General features: G+C 40.5%; 3 protein-coding genes across 9 annotated transcripts in view; 2 read left to right on the top strand and 1 right to left on the bottom strand.

Annotated features, from left to right (window-relative positions):
• LOC110521599 (zinc finger protein 774) overlaps positions 1–7,111 on the top strand; it is a 16,513-nt gene extending 9,402 nt beyond the window's left edge. For all 6 annotated transcript variants that reach the window (XR_005040876.1, XM_021599270.2, XM_021599269.2 and 3 more), the window contains 4 exons: positions 1–22; positions 468–704; positions 4,072–4,159; positions 4,320–7,111. The exon at positions 1–22 is cut by the window's left edge and continues 164 nt beyond it. Coding sequence is in view for 5 of the 6 variants with exons in the window: in XM_021599270.2 (XP_021454945.2) it covers positions 1–22; positions 468–704; positions 4,072–4,159; positions 4,320–4,939 (967 nt within the window). In the remaining variant the exon portion in view is untranslated. The remainder of the gene's footprint in view (positions 23–467; positions 705–4,071; positions 4,160–4,319) is intronic.
• A 3,616-nt stretch (positions 7,112–10,727) lies between these two features.
• Positions 10,728–14,083, top strand: LOC110521598 (CMRF35-like molecule 5). Of its 2 annotated transcripts, none has more exons than XM_036969311.1 (6): positions 10,728–10,944; positions 11,491–11,820; positions 11,947–12,273; positions 12,502–12,766; positions 12,981–13,081; positions 13,255–14,083. In XM_036969311.1, exons 1-6 carry the CDS (start codon positions 10,896–10,898, stop codon positions 13,308–13,310), a joined length of 1,128 nt encoding a protein of 375 aa, XP_036825206.1. In that variant the 5' UTR covers positions 10,728–10,895; the 3' UTR covers positions 13,311–14,083. The 2 variants fall into 2 exon arrangements, with proteins under 2 accessions (XP_036825206.1, XP_021454941.2); XM_021599266.2 differs by having other exon boundaries at positions 12,499–12,766.
• Positions 13,825–15,845, bottom strand: LOC110522767 (CMRF35-like molecule 7; the record flags this gene model as incomplete). Its single annotated transcript, XM_036968586.1, has 3 exons — positions 13,825–13,913; positions 14,187–14,516; positions 15,695–15,845. Coding segments are annotated over 3 exons (570 nt in total), but the record flags the coding sequence as incomplete, so codon positions are not given.
• Positions 15,846–18,169: the final 2,324 nt, after the last annotated feature.

Below are 18,169 nucleotides of genomic sequence, written 5' to 3'. Positions count from 1 at the left end.
AGAGCGTGGACCTAAAGGCAAGGTAAGTAGCTCCTCAACACTTTGCAAGCACCTTTGCAAAGCCAGGAGTTATACCCTATATAAGTCCCGCCTGCTTCCTGGTGCAGTCTCATACTGTTTTTGAATGGGCGTCAAGCTTTTATCACCAAATACATGAAAATGGCATCAATCAAATGTATTTATAAAGCCCTTTTTTACATTAGCCGATGTATAGATATACATAAATTAACTTACAAATATAATTGTATCTTTACCCAATGCCTTTTATGAAGGTTTTCGACCGAAAAAGAATGTAAGGCATCAGAAGTAAAATAATCCAGGAATACGAATATAATTGTACATGCTTGTATATCTTTAATGCCTGGAGTCTCATCATCATTCCATTACTATGGAATTGCCCTTTAGCTAACATCAACATTTTATGATATAAGCTTGATACTGAATGAATGATGTTTTCTCTGTGTAAGGTGCTGCCTTCACCAGCCCCAGTCAAAGAGGAGTCTGAAGAATGCTCCCTTCTGCCAGTAGATGAAGAGGAGGTTACCTTAATTACAGTGAAGGAAGAAGAGAATGAAGATGAGTTGAAGTCAGAAGATGAGAACATTGTGAAAGTGTCAGTGCCTTGGGAGCCGTTGGAAACATCACCATCATACTCGGATACAGATGATACAGAGGACAGTGAGATGGAAGGTGATAATGTGCGGGTGAGTTTAAGCATTTAATAACAGTGAAATAGACACTTTGAGATGTTTTGTATGGTCAAACTGAACGTTTTTTTGTTCCACTAGTTTTGAACATTCTTTTAACATTCTGTGTACACCAAACCACAAAACTAGCCTTCAACCTTCATGTTTTCTGACACTATGTGACTGCATTTGGAGTGTGCTACTGACATATAATAAGTAGGCTATAGGTGTAGCGAAAATGTCTAAACTTAAACCAGATCTGAACTCGAGAACCAACTTCTCTCATTGAAAACAGCATATGTGACATCGAGATTAGTCAGGAACATTTATTCCATTGCCAAAATGGACAAAAAATTGCCAGTAGGTGAATTCTGGTCATAAAGTCAGTATATTCCAAAACTGAGTTGTGTAGGATTTGAGATTTGGGTTGGGTTTTGATTTCAACAATGCTCACTAACATGGGATAAAGAACTGCGGTGATTGAGCCATATCCAATTGCACGGCAGAGCACACAGACTCTAGCTATTTTGTCATTAACTTATCCTGTTGACATTTAGAAAGTTCACATAGAAAATTCCATTGAACTGTCTTGTGTTGATTAAAAACAGCTGGACATAATGAAATCGCATCTAAAAAATAAATAAAGTTTTGCAAAAGCCTAGTGTCGAATAAAAATGAAGTGATTAAAGTGTTTCCATTATCCATTTAGGCAAAGAAATTGTCGACAGCCTGTGTGCCCTCCCACCTATCTGTTTCATGTCTCAGGTTGCGAGTAATAGCCAGAATGGATAGATTGCGAGAATTTACTAATATTTGCCATATTCTAATAATTCTCATGTGCCAACATATCGCTACGGTCCGTTCCATGGTGTGACTTGCACTCCTGTAGATCTGAAATAATACTTGGATGGTGAAACATGCATTAAGCAAACAAGAAAACAAAGTTGAAGCAATTTAGGCATTCTTGAAAGTCAAGACAATCTTTGTCCTGCAATGAAGCATTGTTTTTATCGTTGAAATATACATATACAGTTGAAATTGGAAGTTTACACACAATTAGGTTGGAGTCATTAAAACTCGTTTTTCAACCACTCCACAAATTTCTTGTTAACAAACTAGTTTTCGGTTAGGACTTCTACTTTGTGCATGACACAAGTAATTTTTCCAACAATTGTTTACAGACAGCTTATTTCACTTATAATTCACTGTATCACAATTCCAGTGGGTCAGAAGTTTACATACACTAAGTTGACTGTGCCTTTAAACAGCTTGGAAAATACCAGTAAATTATGTCATGCATTTAAAAGCTTCTGATAGGCTAATTGACATAATTTGAGTCAATTGGAGGTGTACCTGTGGATGTATTTCATGGCCTACCTTCAAACTCAGTGCCTCTTTGCTTGACATGATGGGAAAATCAAAAGACATCAGCCAAGACCTCAGAAAAGAAATTGTAGACCTCCACAAGTCTGGTTCATCCTTGGGAGTAATTTCTAAATGCCTGAAGGTACCACGTTCATCTGTACAAACAATACTACGCAAGTATAAACACCATGGACCCACGCAGCCTTGATACCGCTCAGGAAGGAGACGCGTTCTGTCTCCTAGAGATGAACGTACTTTGGTGCGAAAAGTGAAAATCAATCCCAGAACAACAGCAAAGGACCTTGTGAAGATGCTGGAGGAAACCGGTACAAAAGTATTTATATCCACACTAAAACGAGTCCTGTATTGACCACTCAGAAAGTCCACTCCGCAAGGAAGAAGCCACTGCTCCAAAAACGCCAGACTACGGTTTGCAACTGCACATGGGGACAAAGATTGTAGTTTTTGGAGAAATGTCCTCTGTTCTGATGAAACAAAAATAGAACTGTTTGGCTATAATGACCATCGTTATGTTTGGAGGAAAAAGGAGAGAGGCTTGCAAGTCGAAGAACACCATCCCAATCGTGAAGCACGAGGGTGGCAGCATCATGTTGTGGGGGTGCTAAGCTGCAGGAGGAATTGGTGCACTTCACAAAATTGATGGCAATCATGAGGAAAGGAAAATGATGTGGATATATTGAAGCAACATCTCAAGACATCAGTCAGGAAGTTGAAGCCTGGTCGCAAATGGGTCTTCCAAATGAACAATGACCCCAAGCATACTTCCAAAGTTGTGGCAAAATGTCTTAAGGACAACAAAGTTAAGGTATTGGAGTGGACATCACTCCAATAGAAAAGTTGTGGGCAGAACTGAAAAAGTGTGTGCGAGCAAGGAGGCTTATAACCTGACTCCGTTACACCAGCTCTGTCAGGAGGAATGGGCCAAAATTCAGCCAACTCATTGTGGGAAGGTTGTGGAAGGCTACCCGAAACGTTGGACCCAAGTTAAACAATTTAAAGGCAATGCTACTAAATACTAATTGAATGTATTTAAACTTCTGACCCCCTGGGAATGTGATGAAATAAATAAAAGCTGAAATAAATCATTATCTACTATTGTTCTGACATTTCACATTCTTAAAATGAAGTGGTGATCCTAACTGACCTAAGACAGGTCATTTTTACTAGGATTAAATGTCAGGAATTGTGAAAAACTCAGTTTAAATGTATTTGGCTAAGGTGTATGTAAACTTCCGACTTCAACTGTAGAAAGGAGTAGGAATTTAGATTTAAATATGGAGTGGAGTGGAGCTTTATAGTTACGTGCACCATCAAAACTATTCGGCAAGCGTTTATTCGAAAAACACTGTTTCCATCATCATTTGTTGACAACAAGAAAATTCACCCCTGTTGAACGAAGAAATGTCGCTCTTTAGAGCTTTTTTTTTTTTTTTGCAAAATTTATTTTGTCAAATTAACCTAGTTCAATAGAAACCTGCCTAGTGAGACAGACCTGTCCAGCAGCGCAGCAGATTGACTCGGAATTTGTTTTCATAAGGCAACACGTAGCGCGTTTTTGTACTTAAGATATACTGCACCAAACACCTTAGCTAGATGTAAAATTGCGCCACTATAACCTCCTCTGTAAAAATTGATTACAGATTTCATAAGTTATTTTAGATTCATTCTGACTGTTTTGAGGAAGTGGTACTAGCTTTGTACCTATGGTGTCCTATGGTGTCTCATGGGGGACAAATACCCAGTATCCGCCACATTGAACCACACCCCCAAGACTGAAATTTTGTTTTTCTTCATGAGCAACAGAAAAACGTGCAATCGGTGCGTTCAGTCGCTTTTTAAGCCTAATGCTTCATAATAAAGTTAAGATTTCACAAACACGAAGTATAGCTTTCTTGAGCAGATACTAGCTTGAGTGCTGGGTCTAGTTAGTATTTAGCCAATTGTTGAAGGTAACTGACTTTAGGACTCAACTGAATTCACCCTCATTTCTGCTTCAAAGGACTGTGAAAACGATGAGCATGACGTTTCAGTAGGATTGAAGATTGAAGATTGCAGCAGGACATCATTGGATCAAGGGACTGCACCAGGTACAGATGAGAAAGCGAATAATGTTGATATCAGTGTGTAACATAGGTGGGGTGGATTGCAGTTATTGTGTAGACATATGATTGTGTTACATTAGCTCATTAGCTACGGCTCTTTATTGAAATAGAACTGCAATTCATTTTGTTTTTCTCTTTCCTTTAGGTGACTCTAAAGGTGTGTCCTCCTTCTATCCATGCCCCCAATGTGCGCTCGGCTTCACCATAGAGCGCTTTTTCCATGGGCACCTCAAGAGGGACCACCCCAAAGAGTACATCGCAATGTTGAAGTCTGGGAAAATCATAGCAAAAAAAGAAAACAGTGTACAGCTGACCCCAGCCACATGCCCGCAATGTGGCAAAAGCTTCTACAATAAATATGTAATGCAAACACACAGAAGGACTCACACAGGGGAGAAACCCTATCATTGTGTAGACTGTGGGAAGAGCTATGTCTGCGCTGAATCACTTAAAACACACAGAAGGACTCACACTGGGGAGAGACCATATAAATGCTTTGAGTGTGGGAAAGGATTTGGAGAACGATCCCAACGGATTAGACATGAAATGATCCACACAGGAAGACCATATAAATGCTCTCAATGTGACAAATGTTTTTGCTTTTCCAGAGATTTTAAGAGACATCAGTTGACACATAAGAAGACCCACACTGGACATAGACCCTATAATGTCCACAGGTGTAAGAAGTCCTCTGGCCAGCTAGAAGCTCTCAAAGCACACCAGAAAACACACAAAGGAAAAAATACTTTTCAGTGCTCTGTGTGACAATTGTTTTGGATTTTTCAGAGACCATACCATACATCAGTTGACACGAACAGGGGAGAAATCGTTCACACAGCACCTAATGTCCTATAAACACCAGCCTGAGAGGCTTGAAGGAAGTCACAATATCATCTGCTACAGAATCGCAAAGTGTCACAGATGTGTGCCCTCGACTCAGTCTGGTGTCAAACTTTAACCATAACATTCAACACTGGCAGACATTTGATATTGTTAGTTAAATAGGTCAAAAGTATGAACATCTTTACTTAGTTCCAACAGATAATTGTAGACTAATAAGGGAAATGTCTTCCCACACATATAATCATGCTAATTACATGCCAATTAATATAATCAGTAAATCAAATACTGGAAAATAATTGATAAATTCATTTTCCCTTTACAGTCCCCCTTTGGTCAAACAGACATAAACATATGTCGCGCCCTATGACCACAGATGCCTTAATGCATATAGATTACTACAATCAATCTGCCATTTAAACAACAACAACATTGTTTGCAACCAACCAGACAAGCTTTCACCACCATCACCTGCTGCACATTCTGCCTCATCAGATTCTCCCACACACCAGTAGCATGATAGAAGTTTCGATAAGATCTCCCCATGCCTGCTCCATGTGCTTAGTCTCAGGACACATGCATCGATAGCTCAGATGCTGTACACAGGTTGCTTCGCTCAGCCTAGTAGTTGAGAGACAGGGCAGTTGTGGATGCTGTTTTTCAGCTGGTTAGAGAGGCTGGGGTCTTGCACTGATCTGGTCAAATTAATCGGATGCATATAGGTACCCTCTGGGGGCTGAATGGCCATCACCTCGAGGAAATTATAAGATTAATTAGGCCATTACAAATACATATTACCACAAGTACATTCTTGACACAATCATTTTTAACAAGACACACATGATTAGTCATCAACACGTGTCTCTGTTCTTGATTAAACACAGGCATAGTTATACTCTTGTCTCACAACAAAATTATCTACCATTCCCACTGGAACTGTCAGATCCCCCATTGATTTTATTTTTTCCCCCTGGTTTTGAATGAGGTTAAACCCCTTTTCATTAGATATGTAGATATGGTTCTGTGTGGCTCAGTTGGTAGAGCATGGCGCTTGCAAAGCCAGGGTTGTGGGTTTGTTTCACACTGGGGACCGCTACGAAAAAATATGAAAATGTATGTACTCAGCACTGTACGTCACTCTGGATAAGCGCATCTGCTAGATGACTAAAATGTGAATGTAAATGTAATATCATATTTGTATATCTCCTTCAGGATAAACAAATACAGCATATATTACATTTTAAGTACACAGTGCTGAGCTGTCTGTTTATTTAAATTTTATTTTACCAGGCAGGTCAATTAAGAACAAATTCTTATTTATAATGATAGCCTTTTTACCAAACAAAAAGTCATATTAGTTATAATTTCTATTTAATTTGTCCACCTAAAAGTAAAACATTCCATACTCCGGGATTATCCAATAAGTGTCTCAAATTACACATACTCCTATTTTCATTTACTCTAACCTGGAGCCCCAAGTGTGGCTCCCAACAGGTTTTTAAAAATGAAACACTTTTGTTCACAGGGAGGACACAGCACCCTTTACTTTCTCATTATTGGAAGGAATAGTTTGTATTTTAGTCTTAAGTTTTACTGTAGAATTACCAATCTCTGTTGGATATTCTTTATTTGCTATATTATAAATGGGCTTCACATACTTTTTTTTTTCTAAAAAAAAAGACAAGAGTATTTATTGTCCTGTCAGAGAAATTTCACATATCAACACGGCTGCCTTCTCAGCCTAATCTTATATTTTGACCAAAAGCTCCAGCCATTCGCACGGCTGGCCCTTCACATACCACCATCTTTCTCCACGTTTTTGTAACTTTGTTCTACTATGACAAAAGAAGCAGACATCTAACAGGGGATGGTGAAAGGCAAGTCACAAATATAGAACCATAGTTCCAAAAGTAGACCAGTGGCAACCCATCATTCAGGGCATGTGGGGTAGAGCCTACCTGTTTAGCAAAAAAATACGAATATATATATATATTTTTTGTTGTTGACGGTTTTGCATGTTATTTTGGCATTAATACGTGTCACATATCAGTTCGCAAACAATGTAAAAGAACAACATTAAGTTAATAAAGCCGCATACAAACATCTTTTTTGCTTTCTTGAGTAAGGCAGCTCCAAAATGCAGGTGTTTCAGCCTAGCTCAGTGCTTTCGGTGGTGGTGGGGCAGCCAGCGTAAAGTACAGAGCGTAGGGGTTGGTAATGTCCTCTACTTGTGCTGTGATTGGCTCAGTGTTCTGTCACTCATGGGGTCACTACGTCACCACAAAATCTACAGGGAGAGCTCGGAAATTCAAGCACCTTGGGTGCTGCCATAGATTTACATTAGAAGTCCCCATCCAAGAAGTTTGGCCACAGATAAAATGACGTCAAATCACGTTATATCTACCGAAGCTTTGATTGGATTGATCATGTCAACATTATACTTTCAAAATCTTACCTAGCAAGCTAGACAAGAAGTCATCATGAATCAAGTTGAAAATCTACTGGCAAATCCTTGTCATATGAAGAGAAATTATAGATAAAACGTATTGGTGCTCATCGGCCATTGGACATAAACATGACACAACAAGTTGGAAATCGCAAATTCAACAATGAGTGGTTTGGAAGGAATCAGTGGCTAACTGCAAGCGTTGCAAAGCAGTATCAAAAAGGAGACCGGGGGTTGCTAAACCCTGGTCCCTGACAGCGGAACTCACAGAATTCACAATTGTGACCATCAGTTTTGAGGTTAGAGAAACCAGCAGATTGCACCTCCTAGAGATGTATACAGCTTGTTGAAGTGAATTAATCACAATTCTACCTTGAACGGTGCTCCCCCCCTTGTCTGGTTTCACAGAACCAGATCGAGTGGTCGTGCCACCCCCAGGGCTTCTCAACCTTAGTCACTAAACTGAACCAACAATGTGACACTGAACACAGGCTCTTTATGGCTGACTTTTTAAAACTAATCTGAACAAGATTTCACTACCCTGCTACACAAAATACACACAGTAACACATTTTTTTTGGTATAGCAGTGTCACAAAGGAGATCAGCCGGTGGTTGCTAATCGCTGGTCCCGGAGAGCTCTAGCAATTGTGTGGTCAGTAAACCGATTGGTTACTTTTCCACCAGGCCAACACCGCCAAGGCAGATGTCACTTGAGTTTTAAAGATTTAGTTTTGCTGCTCCACCACACAAACCACACACAGCTGATTTGGTTTTCCACTCTGCTGACCTTGTACTTACAGAATTCCTGACTTTGTTCAGACTGCCACGGTACAGAAAGTCCATTGGTGTCTGATACCGGTATACATTTTTAACCAAGTTGACTACAATAAGACCAATATTATTACTTGATGATACAACGAGGCTCTTTATACCAAAATCGAAATACTTTTGTATATATAGTGTATGTGGAAACCCCTTCAAATTAGTGGATTTGGCTATTTCAGCCACACACGTTACTGACAGGTGTATAAAATCGAGCACACAGCCATGCAATCTCCATAGTCAAACATTGGTAGCAGAATGGCCTTATTGAAGAGCTCAGTGACTTTCAATGTGCCACCTTTCCAACAAGTCAGTTCGTCAAATTTCTGCCCAGCTAGAGCTGCCCCGGTCAACTTTAAGGGCTGTTATTGTGAAGTGGAAATGTCTAGGAGCAACAATGGCTCAGCCTCGAGGTGTTAGGCCACACAAGCTCACAGAACGGGACCGCAGAGTGCTGAAGCGCGTAGCATGTAAAAATGTATCTGTTCTCGGTTGCAACACTCACTACTGAGTTCCAAACTGCCTCTGGAAGCAATGTCAGCAGAATAACTGTTAGTCGGGAGCTTTATGTTACGTCGGCCAGGCCTAACATCAGTGCCCGACCTCACTAATGCTCTTGTGGCTGAATGGAAGCAGCAATGTTCCAACATCTAGTGGAAAGTGTTCCCAGAAGAGTGGAGGCTGTTATAGCAGCAAAGGGGGGACCAACTCCATATTAATGCCCATGATTTTGGAATGATATGTTTAATGAGCAGGTGTCCACATATTTTTGGTCATGTAGTGTACAGTGCCTTCAGAAAGTATTCACACCCCTTGACTTTTTCCACATTTTGTTGTATTACAGCCTGAACTTAAAATTGCTAAAATTTAGATTGTTGGTCACTGGCCTACACACAATACCCAATAATGTTAAATTTGATTTTTTTTTCTCACATTTTTTACAAGTTAAATGCTGTAATGTCTTGAGTCAATAAGTATTCTAAGGACAAGCCCTCCCCTAACCCGGATGACGCTGGACCAATTGTGCGCCACCCCATGGGTCTCCTGGTCGCAGCCGGCTGCAACAGAGGCTGGACTCGAACCCAGAATCTCTAGTGGCACAGATAGCACTGTGATGCAGTGCCTTAGACCGTTGTGCCACTCGGGAGGCCCAGAGTTACAGTTTTGACTTAATCTACTTGAACATCTATGGCAAGACCTGAAAATGGTTGTCTAGAAATTATCAACGACCAATTTGACAGTGCTTGAACATTTTTGAAAACAATAATGGGAAAATGTTGCACAATCCAGGAGTGGAAGCTCTTAGTCTTTCTTACCCAGAAAGACTCACAGCTGTAATTGCTGCCAAAGGTGCTTCTCAAAAGTATTGACTCAGGGGTGTGAATATGTATGTAGATGGTTATTCACACGATTAACATTTTTCAAAAAACATGTTTTCACTATGTCATTATGGGGTATTGTGCGTAGACGCGTGAGGAAAAAAAAGTCAAGGGATATGAATACTCTCTGAAGGCACTGTACCAAGGGAAGACAACCTCTCAGTGAGAGAAACCATGCATGGAATGCTCCACAAAAGAGGAGAACACGTTTGACTCACCTCCAGAAAGCTAATTCTGAAGCGTTGCCGAGCACCGAACACTGGTGAAAACCTTAGCATCCCATCCTCATCGCCATCTATAATGGGGATTTCAAGGTGAATAAAAGGGAAGAGCAGTCGCACCTAAAGTCTATCAAAATCAATCTTCTTTCATACAAGTTGCAACAGGCAGACACCTCCAGCACAGAAAATGGCAAAGGGGAGATTTTAAACGCCACCAGCAGAGCCACACAAGGAAGAATAGGTGTCAGTGCTATCAGTGTGACAAGATTTTCTTCAGAGCGGCTCACCTGAAAACCCATCTCCTCAGTCACAGTGGAACCAAAACACTAGTCCGCTCTAACTGTGGGAAAAGGTTCAACCAGGAATGAAACTTAGAAAATCAACATTAGAGTAAAGTTGTAATGAACCTCCATCTGTAGAAGTACAGATATGATGATGAATGTGAGTAGTAGGTGAGTAAACAACTTATTATGAATTATAATAAATTGTAATAACACAACATTACTTATATTAGAGTGGTATGAATTGGATCATCATTAAGTGAAATCATCTAATTCAGTTCCCAATACACTAAAATGAAATTATTTTTCATTGTGATGTGATTTAGACAGACTTCCATTGGTGGTTGTCCATTGACTAACTTGATAATCTTCTAACCTCATTCTGACCAAACAAACTGTGGCAATTGTAAGTTGCAACACTTATGAACACATGTAGACATTCCAGTACAGTGTTGCACAGTAACGGGTTACTATAACGCACAGACCTGTTACTCATAGGAAGTTTCATTGTGTGTCTGACGCACTGATTAGGAAGTGAGAGTCAATGTTCTTGCAAATGCAATCATACCCACTGATATGTTTAGATTGATTTACTAGGAGACACTGTGAGCAGACACACTGATGCGGATTGCACCAGCTCACACATTTACATATTACTTTGACACGTCTATTTGACTAAGGAGAGAGAAGACTAACATTGATATTGACACAATTAGAACAAATAAGTACACATGGTTCCCCTTTATCTTCTCATCCTTGTCTTTGTCCATGGACCACCAGGTGAGCCTCTCATTTACAATGAATATGTATTATACTTGTATGTTGATGGATGTCTTGGGGGTCTCTAACTTTTGATAGTTAATCAGATTCTAAAGTGTTTTTAAGTCTTGGGTGTGGTAATTGCATGAAAAGCCCTTAAAGAATTGCCTTGGTAATTTCTAAATATTGCATTCCCTAAACAACAAAATATAGGCCGACACATAGTGAAAAATAATCTATGTTTTAGAAATAGGTGCTACATTCAATACTGTTCTCTTAGAGGAAGCAGTATTAGCATACTGTGAAGAAAAAGGAAATTGTTGTGCAATGTTTTATTGGCCTGTGGTGTCTTCATACCTCACTGTCCACCCGATATCCCCCTTTTCTTTTGAGTAAAAATTGTATTATACTCATAAATCATGTTTTTAGAGATACAAACAAATATTTGATATTTTAGCTTTTCAATAGACAGAACAAACCATTATCCAGCTTATTCTAATACAGCTTTCACAAATATATTTGAAATGGATGGTACTGAGCAGTCTACTATCTATTCATTCAACACAGGTTGCAACAGCCTGTGGACGGTGACAAAAAGTACTGCAAAGAGTGGCGGAGCCATCACAATCCCCTGCCACTACCACCGCATGTTCAGAGACCATGTCAAATACTGGTGTAAGGGCAGAACCTGGGCCTTATGTACAGTGATGGCAAGCACCGACCCAAGGCGGAGCAGAGGAGGCATGTCAATCACAGACATCCCAGAGGAGCTGGTCTTCACTGTGACCATGAAGAACCTACAGGAGACTGACACCAACAGGTACTGGTGTGCTCTGAAAGTGGGTGCGATAGGCAAGCCGGATGTTAAAGTTTCCGTGGAGCTCACAGTCACCCAAGGTAAGCTCCACTTGAATGTACATTTTTGACCTTACACTACTTTTTGCATTGCATAATTTCTGTAAAAAAGTCTGGGGAAAGGTAGCATATTACATCAGTAATAATATTGTATATCTTTTCCATCAGGCTCTCCTGATCTGTCAGTGGTTGATGAGCTGGTATCTGTTGAGGAGGGGGGCAGTGTCAGTGTACAGTGTCTCTACAGTGACACACTCAGAGGCAAAGAGAAGAAGTGGTGCAGGAGTGGGGACCGGCATTCCTGTCAGACACAGACAGATACTAGCCAGAATGCATCTGTTGTGATCAGTGATGGCAAGAGGGGAGTGTTCAATGTGACAATGAAAGAACTAGAGAAGAAAGATGCAGGCTGGTATTGGTGCTCTGTTGGAGACCTACAGGCTGCAGTTCATATCAATGTCACTCAGAGATCTACAGCACACAGGAACACTGCAGGTCAGTTGATGCTGGTAGAGTGAAGCACTGTTACACTGTAGTTTGTTTGCACCACCTTATGCTTGTGCTGTAGTATTCTGTTAAAGCTTTTTTTCTTCATCAATGAGAACATTGTTATGTTGAAACACCAACACTGAAGTTGATATTTGCAGTATTATTTCAGAAGCAAAATAAGGTTATTTTTTTGTTTCATTTCTGACTTCCTACCCATGTTTCCTTCCACAGAAGCAGTGACTACTCCAACGCTGCCCATGTTACACTCCGCATTCTCGACATTCACAGACTCCACAGCTACCTCTGCCTCAAAGACAAACCCTTCCGCCACAGTAGACTCTGCTCTGACAACATCCTCATATGGCTCTGCAACTCCATATCCATCCGTCTCAGTTCCATACATCACAATCCATTCTTCCACACTGACTTCTTCACTAACAACAGCACAACCTACATGCTGTCCTTCTACCGAATCTACATCTTCTAACAAGAAAATCAGGTATGTTTTGATTGATACTCAAAGAATTCTATTCAAAGTTCACTATTTTTGCTGCATTACTTCTATGCTTTGCCACAAGATGTCACCCTCTGTACGAAAATTGATTTACATGTGAGTCAAGTTACGGTTTCTAACTTACGCTGCTTCCTCAAATTACAACTTTTATTTTTGTTACCATTCTTTGATCATGATTTTATGTTATTTTCAATTTTAGAAACCTGCCCTGGCATGCTCCTATTCTCATTGTGTTGGCCATGGTGTTGTTGGTTATTGTTGTTATGGCTGCAGTCAACATCTATAGATCTTCCAGGAATAGTAAGTGCTCTCCTCCTTCAACTTTATTATTTCTCTTTCGGCTCCAAAATAAATAAATACATTTTTAGTGTGTTTTCTTGGGAACATACTGTTTCCTTTTTTAACCTGACCATTTGATCACTGTTATAAAGCTACCCCATCCCTTGACTTGTCTCTCTCTTATCTCCTGTCAGATATCAGACTTGTGGAAGGAGAGATGACTGAGCTGGTGATAAATCAAGATCAATGATATCAATTAAAAGAGCCTAAAAATACATTTGGATCATAAAAATTACTGTAAGTTTGCTTTAATATCAACCAAAATAATCACATGTACAGTAAATGTATTGTAGTAATAACATACCATTAGGTAGAGAACAGAGAAAAAATGCATGAAACATTAAACAATTTCAATAGATTATTCTGTTATGGCTGCAAACCATTCAAATGACATGTCATCATAAGAGCACACATACCCACAAATAGATATCATGTGTAATTAGCTATCATACATGGTTATTTTTTATAAGATATTTGGACTCAACGATTTAAGTGATAAAAATACATAGCACTTACTTTGGTAGTCTCTCATCACCAGAGCTGCTAGGATGGTGCATGCCAAAAAATACCAGGCCAACAGCACCTTTCAGCAGAATATCCAGATATCTCTCCCAGTCCCAACTAGAAAACCAAAAAAAATACAAATCTAAATGAGCTTATCTGTTACAGTATATCTACACTAATGAATGAAAAAAGCAATAGTTTCACCTCTCCCTTGAGTTATCATCCTCCGTTGCTCTCAGAGTCAAGACCAAAGGGAAAGTAATCAGATTCATGGTTGGAGGAGATATTGCTGTGAGGGGAAGGACATTTGAATCATTGATTTGTGTAGCAAGCATCACATGCAGAGCACTTGTAAATGAAATATAAACAAGTATTATTATTATTATTATTATTATTATTGTTATTATAATTATTATTATTCTCTTGTTTCAATAAATGTCTCTTGAAAATGAAAGATGTACAAGGTACAATGGTCTTTTGTCTGCATTATTTGGATTCTGAAGGGGGCTACAAAGCCTTAAAATGTGAGTGATAGTGAATCTGTGACAGTCTATCAGCTTACATGCGTTAGATGCATTGAGGACTGAGATGTACACCGGGATCTGCTTGTCTCCTGCTATGCACCAGTACCAGTCGTTATCGTTCATCTCCAGATGTCTCATCGTCACAGTGAAGGTACGACTCCATGTATTGATGATCAAATCCATGCGGTCCTGAGACGCCCGCTCTCCCTCTACAGTCAAGCAGGAGCTCCAGTTCTCTGCAGGTTTCCCGTTCCAACACCACATCTTCTCACTGTCATCCATGATGTCACTGTAGAGACACTCGGCTGTGGTGCTGTTCCCCTCCTTACCAGACACCATGTTGCTCCTCACCGACACATCTGGGAAGCCTGGAATATGGAAACAGAAACGATACAGACAAAGCAAGCTCATTCTCGCGCATCACACAGAGATCCAGGGTTGGGGTGAATTAAATGTATATTCAGAGGTGGGCAGTATATCTGTTACATATATTTAAATTACTTCAGAGTATTTTGTAATTTATAATACACTGGGCTGAACTAGACTCCAATGTATTCTGTAACAAGATACTTCTGTGGCCCCCTTTCACCCTACATTGGTATCAGAAATCTGTTGGCACTATTATGTGATCATCTGAGAGCATCTGCTAAATGAACTACATATAAATGTAGTAATGTAAAAATGAACAATTGCAAAGGATTCTGAGTATTATTGCTGATTATTATTAAAGCCAATAATTAATACCCATTCAAGCAGTTCATTTTGGTATGTTCATATTCACATATACATTTACATTTTGGTAATTTAGCAGACACTCTTATCCAGAATGTCTTAGGGCTCTATTCAATCCGCATCGCGGAAGTTCAGCTTTACAGCATGATTGAAATTTAAAGGCAATGTTCCCGCTTTATCAGAGACTACCTTCAGATTAAACGCTGCCTACTGTATCGGAAATTACCTTTACATTTCTATCACGGAATCTGTATCGCTTTACATATTTATTGAATAGAGCCCTTACTATTTATAGTCAGTGCATTCCATTAAAGTAGATAATCAACATATCACAGTCATAGCCAGTAAAACGTTTCTGTAACCGTTAAGGAGGATGTTGCTGCTGTTCAGGCAGGCTACTTGCAAATTCCAATTCCAATTTTCCTCATAGAATTTATTTATTTATTTAACCTTTATTTAACTAGGCACGTCAGTTAAAAGAACAAATTGTTATTTACAATGACGGCCTACCCCGGCCAAACCCGGATGATGATGGGCCGAATGTGCACCGCCCAGTGGGACTCACAATCACGACTGGATTCGAACCAGGGACTGTAGTGATGCCTCTTGCACTGAGGCCTTAGACCGCTGCGCCACTCAGGAGCAGCATTGAAAATAATTGGATTAGAATTTTCAGTGTACTTCCTGAATTGACTGCATTTGAAATGGAATTCACCCTGCAGAGATGTTAATGACATTTTGTTTTTGAAAGCTCAGCTAAAATCCAACCATGACAAAGCAGGACTATGATAAATAGTATATCACCTGCAGTGACAGTCAGTGACAGAGAGGCTTCCATTGTTTCTTCCATTGTCCACAGCACACACATACTCCCCTGTGTCCTGAGTCTGTAGGTTCTGCATGGTCACAGTGAAGACATGCTGGCTGGGGTCATCTGTGATGGACACATCCCCTCGTCGCAAAGGAAAGTAAGTTCACACTATGGTAGTGCAGTCTAACTCTCCCTTCATTCTGCACCAGTACTTCACATCCTCCTTGCACCTCTGGTCATAGGGACAGAGAGCAGAAAGAGACTGGCCCCTGTAGAGAGTGACCTGGCTGTCTGTCACCTTACTGTTCTTTAGACCTGTGAGAAGAAAAACGACATACTGTATGTTGGCAGAGATTGGGCTAAATCACTAAAAACCAGGAGGGTGATTGAATCAAAATCAACATGGGTTTATGGGAAACATGATGATGACACTCAGTTCTTCATTGGAAGTAATTGTAATAAAGACTTGGGGTGCTGTGGACAAAGACAAGATAACGAGGGCAGGTTACCTGGTGGTGGTACGTGGACAACCTGTTGTCCCCTGTCCTCTGCTGAGCTACAGATCTCCTGGCTGATACGTTCAGAGATCTCCTGCAGGCCTGAGAATTTCTGGACGAAGAACACATTTTCGCGACGGCCAGTGATCTTGTTCAGACCCATCAGTGAAGCATTGGCGCCCCCGATAGCATAAAGAGACACATCATGATTCTTGAGCTCTTCCAATGACGCTCTCACATTCTCATGGAGCTCACTGCCCATAATGACCAACCCAACCTTAGTCACCGATTCTCCTCTGACACCCTCCCTCTACTCCCTGAGAAGCTCACTCATCATCTCCAGGTGTGGGTCAGTCTCTGTGGTCAAACCGTTTGACCGTCTCAGATTCCAGATGTGCTTTAGGATCTCCCTGTTGTTTAGGGGAGTGCTGAGGTTGAACGTCGCCGTGTCACTGTGTCGACTACATGGAACCAGACCCACTCGAACCTGGTCCTGCCCCAGGTAGAAGCAGTGCAGCAGTGATCGGAGGAAGTCTTTGATAAGCTCAAACTCCTGAGGCATGATGCTCTGGGATCTGTCATCCAGAATAATCATGATAAAGATGGACGCTCCCTGGGAACAGACTTGGAGAACAAACATGAATTACAAGTCTACCTAATTGTTTAAAACATAATGTATGGCTTTATGTTGTAATATGTCACGCCCTGACCTTAGATATCTCTGTTTTCTATATATAGTTTGGTTAGGTCAGGGTGTGACTAGGGTGGGTACTCTAGGTTTTTGTATGTCAAGGTTTTTTTGTATGTCTAGGGTTTTTGTATGTCTAGGGGTTTTGTATGTCTACGTTGGCCTGATATGGTTACCAATCAGATTGGGGATCATATTTAGGCAGCCCCCCCCCCCCTTTCCGGTGTGGGATCTTGTCTATGTGTAGTTGCCTGTCAGCACTATATTGTATAGCTTCACGTTTCGGTTGTTATTTCGTTAGTTTGTTCGGTGTTCATTCTTTTAACAAAGGGAATGTACGCATACCACGCTGCGCTTTGGTCTCCTTCATACGACGAATGTGACGTAATATAGCAAAACTTATATGTTTAGAATACACTACGGATGGAAATGGAAACTAATTCAACAAACATTTCAGGGGAAGGAAACCGGAATATAACTCCTACTCATTCACACTGCAGGCTGGTGTAAGTACCTGTCAGGTTGCTGGACACCCTCTCCTCTGCCTGGTCAGAGACTCTGGGTGACATACGGGACACTCCTCTTCATGTCTCCAAATGTATCAACAAGGAACACATTCTCTGGATTGCCAGTGATCATTAACAACTCTTTCTTTGAAGCGCCTTGAATACCAATGCCCATGACAGAAATGCCATGTTTCCTTAGAAGATGTGCTGACACTTCCATGTCATAGGGATCAGTGGATTCTCCATCTGTGATGACAATTCCAATTTGTGGAACACCCTCACTTTCCCTGCTGCCTTTAACCTTCTTAACCAGAGCCATCATAAGCCTTAGGGCCTTTCCAGTATATGTGTCACCTCCCGTTTGTACAAGGGAGTAAATACCCTTCAGGATTTCACTTCTATTCATATGATCATTGAGCCTGAACACAACTTCAGGTGATGTACTAAACTTCATCAGACTGATCCTGATATGGTCGGTGTCCACAAACAAAGAGTGCACCAGGGTATCCAGAAACCTCTTCATCATCATAAAGTCTATATATTGTATGCTAGTAGATTCATCCATTAGGATAACAACATCAGCCTTCACTCCCTGTGGGGAAACTGAAAGAAGAGCTGTTGGTCACAAACTTGATGATAGTGTAACATTACAAATGAACTATATAAGGATAAACTACTGAAAATATTTTACTACCTTCTCCCTGAGCTTCTGCCACTTTGCTGGGGTAGACAATCAGAACGACAAATGTCTATTTGGGCCCCATTTTCACGCTTTTGTTGAAAGACA

The sequence above is a fragment of the Oncorhynchus mykiss genome, chromosome 30, assembly GCF_013265735.2.
Source record: "Oncorhynchus mykiss isolate Arlee chromosome 30, USDA_OmykA_1.1, whole genome shotgun sequence".
Taxonomy (NCBI): domain Eukaryota; kingdom Metazoa; phylum Chordata; class Actinopteri; order Salmoniformes; family Salmonidae; genus Oncorhynchus; species Oncorhynchus mykiss.
The sequence above is the reverse complement of the archived record's forward strand: the minus strand, read 5'-3'. Positions and strand labels throughout refer to the sequence as shown.

What these genes read in the sequence shown, in the direction of transcription:
- LOC110521598 (XM_021599266.2), top strand. Translation starts at nt 10,896, where the DNA reads ATGGTTCCCCTTTATCTTCTCATCCTTGTCTTTGTCCATGGACCACCA. An exon ending in CTTTGTCCATGGACCACCAG is followed by an intron (nt 10,945 to 11,490) that starts GTGAGCCTCTCA and finishes CATTCAACACAG; the next exon opens with GTTGCAACAGCCTGTGGACG. An exon ending in AGCACACAGGAACACTGCAG is followed by an intron (nt 12,274 to 12,498) that starts GTCAGTTGATGC and finishes TTCCTTCCACAG; the next exon opens with AAGCAGTGACTACTCCAACG.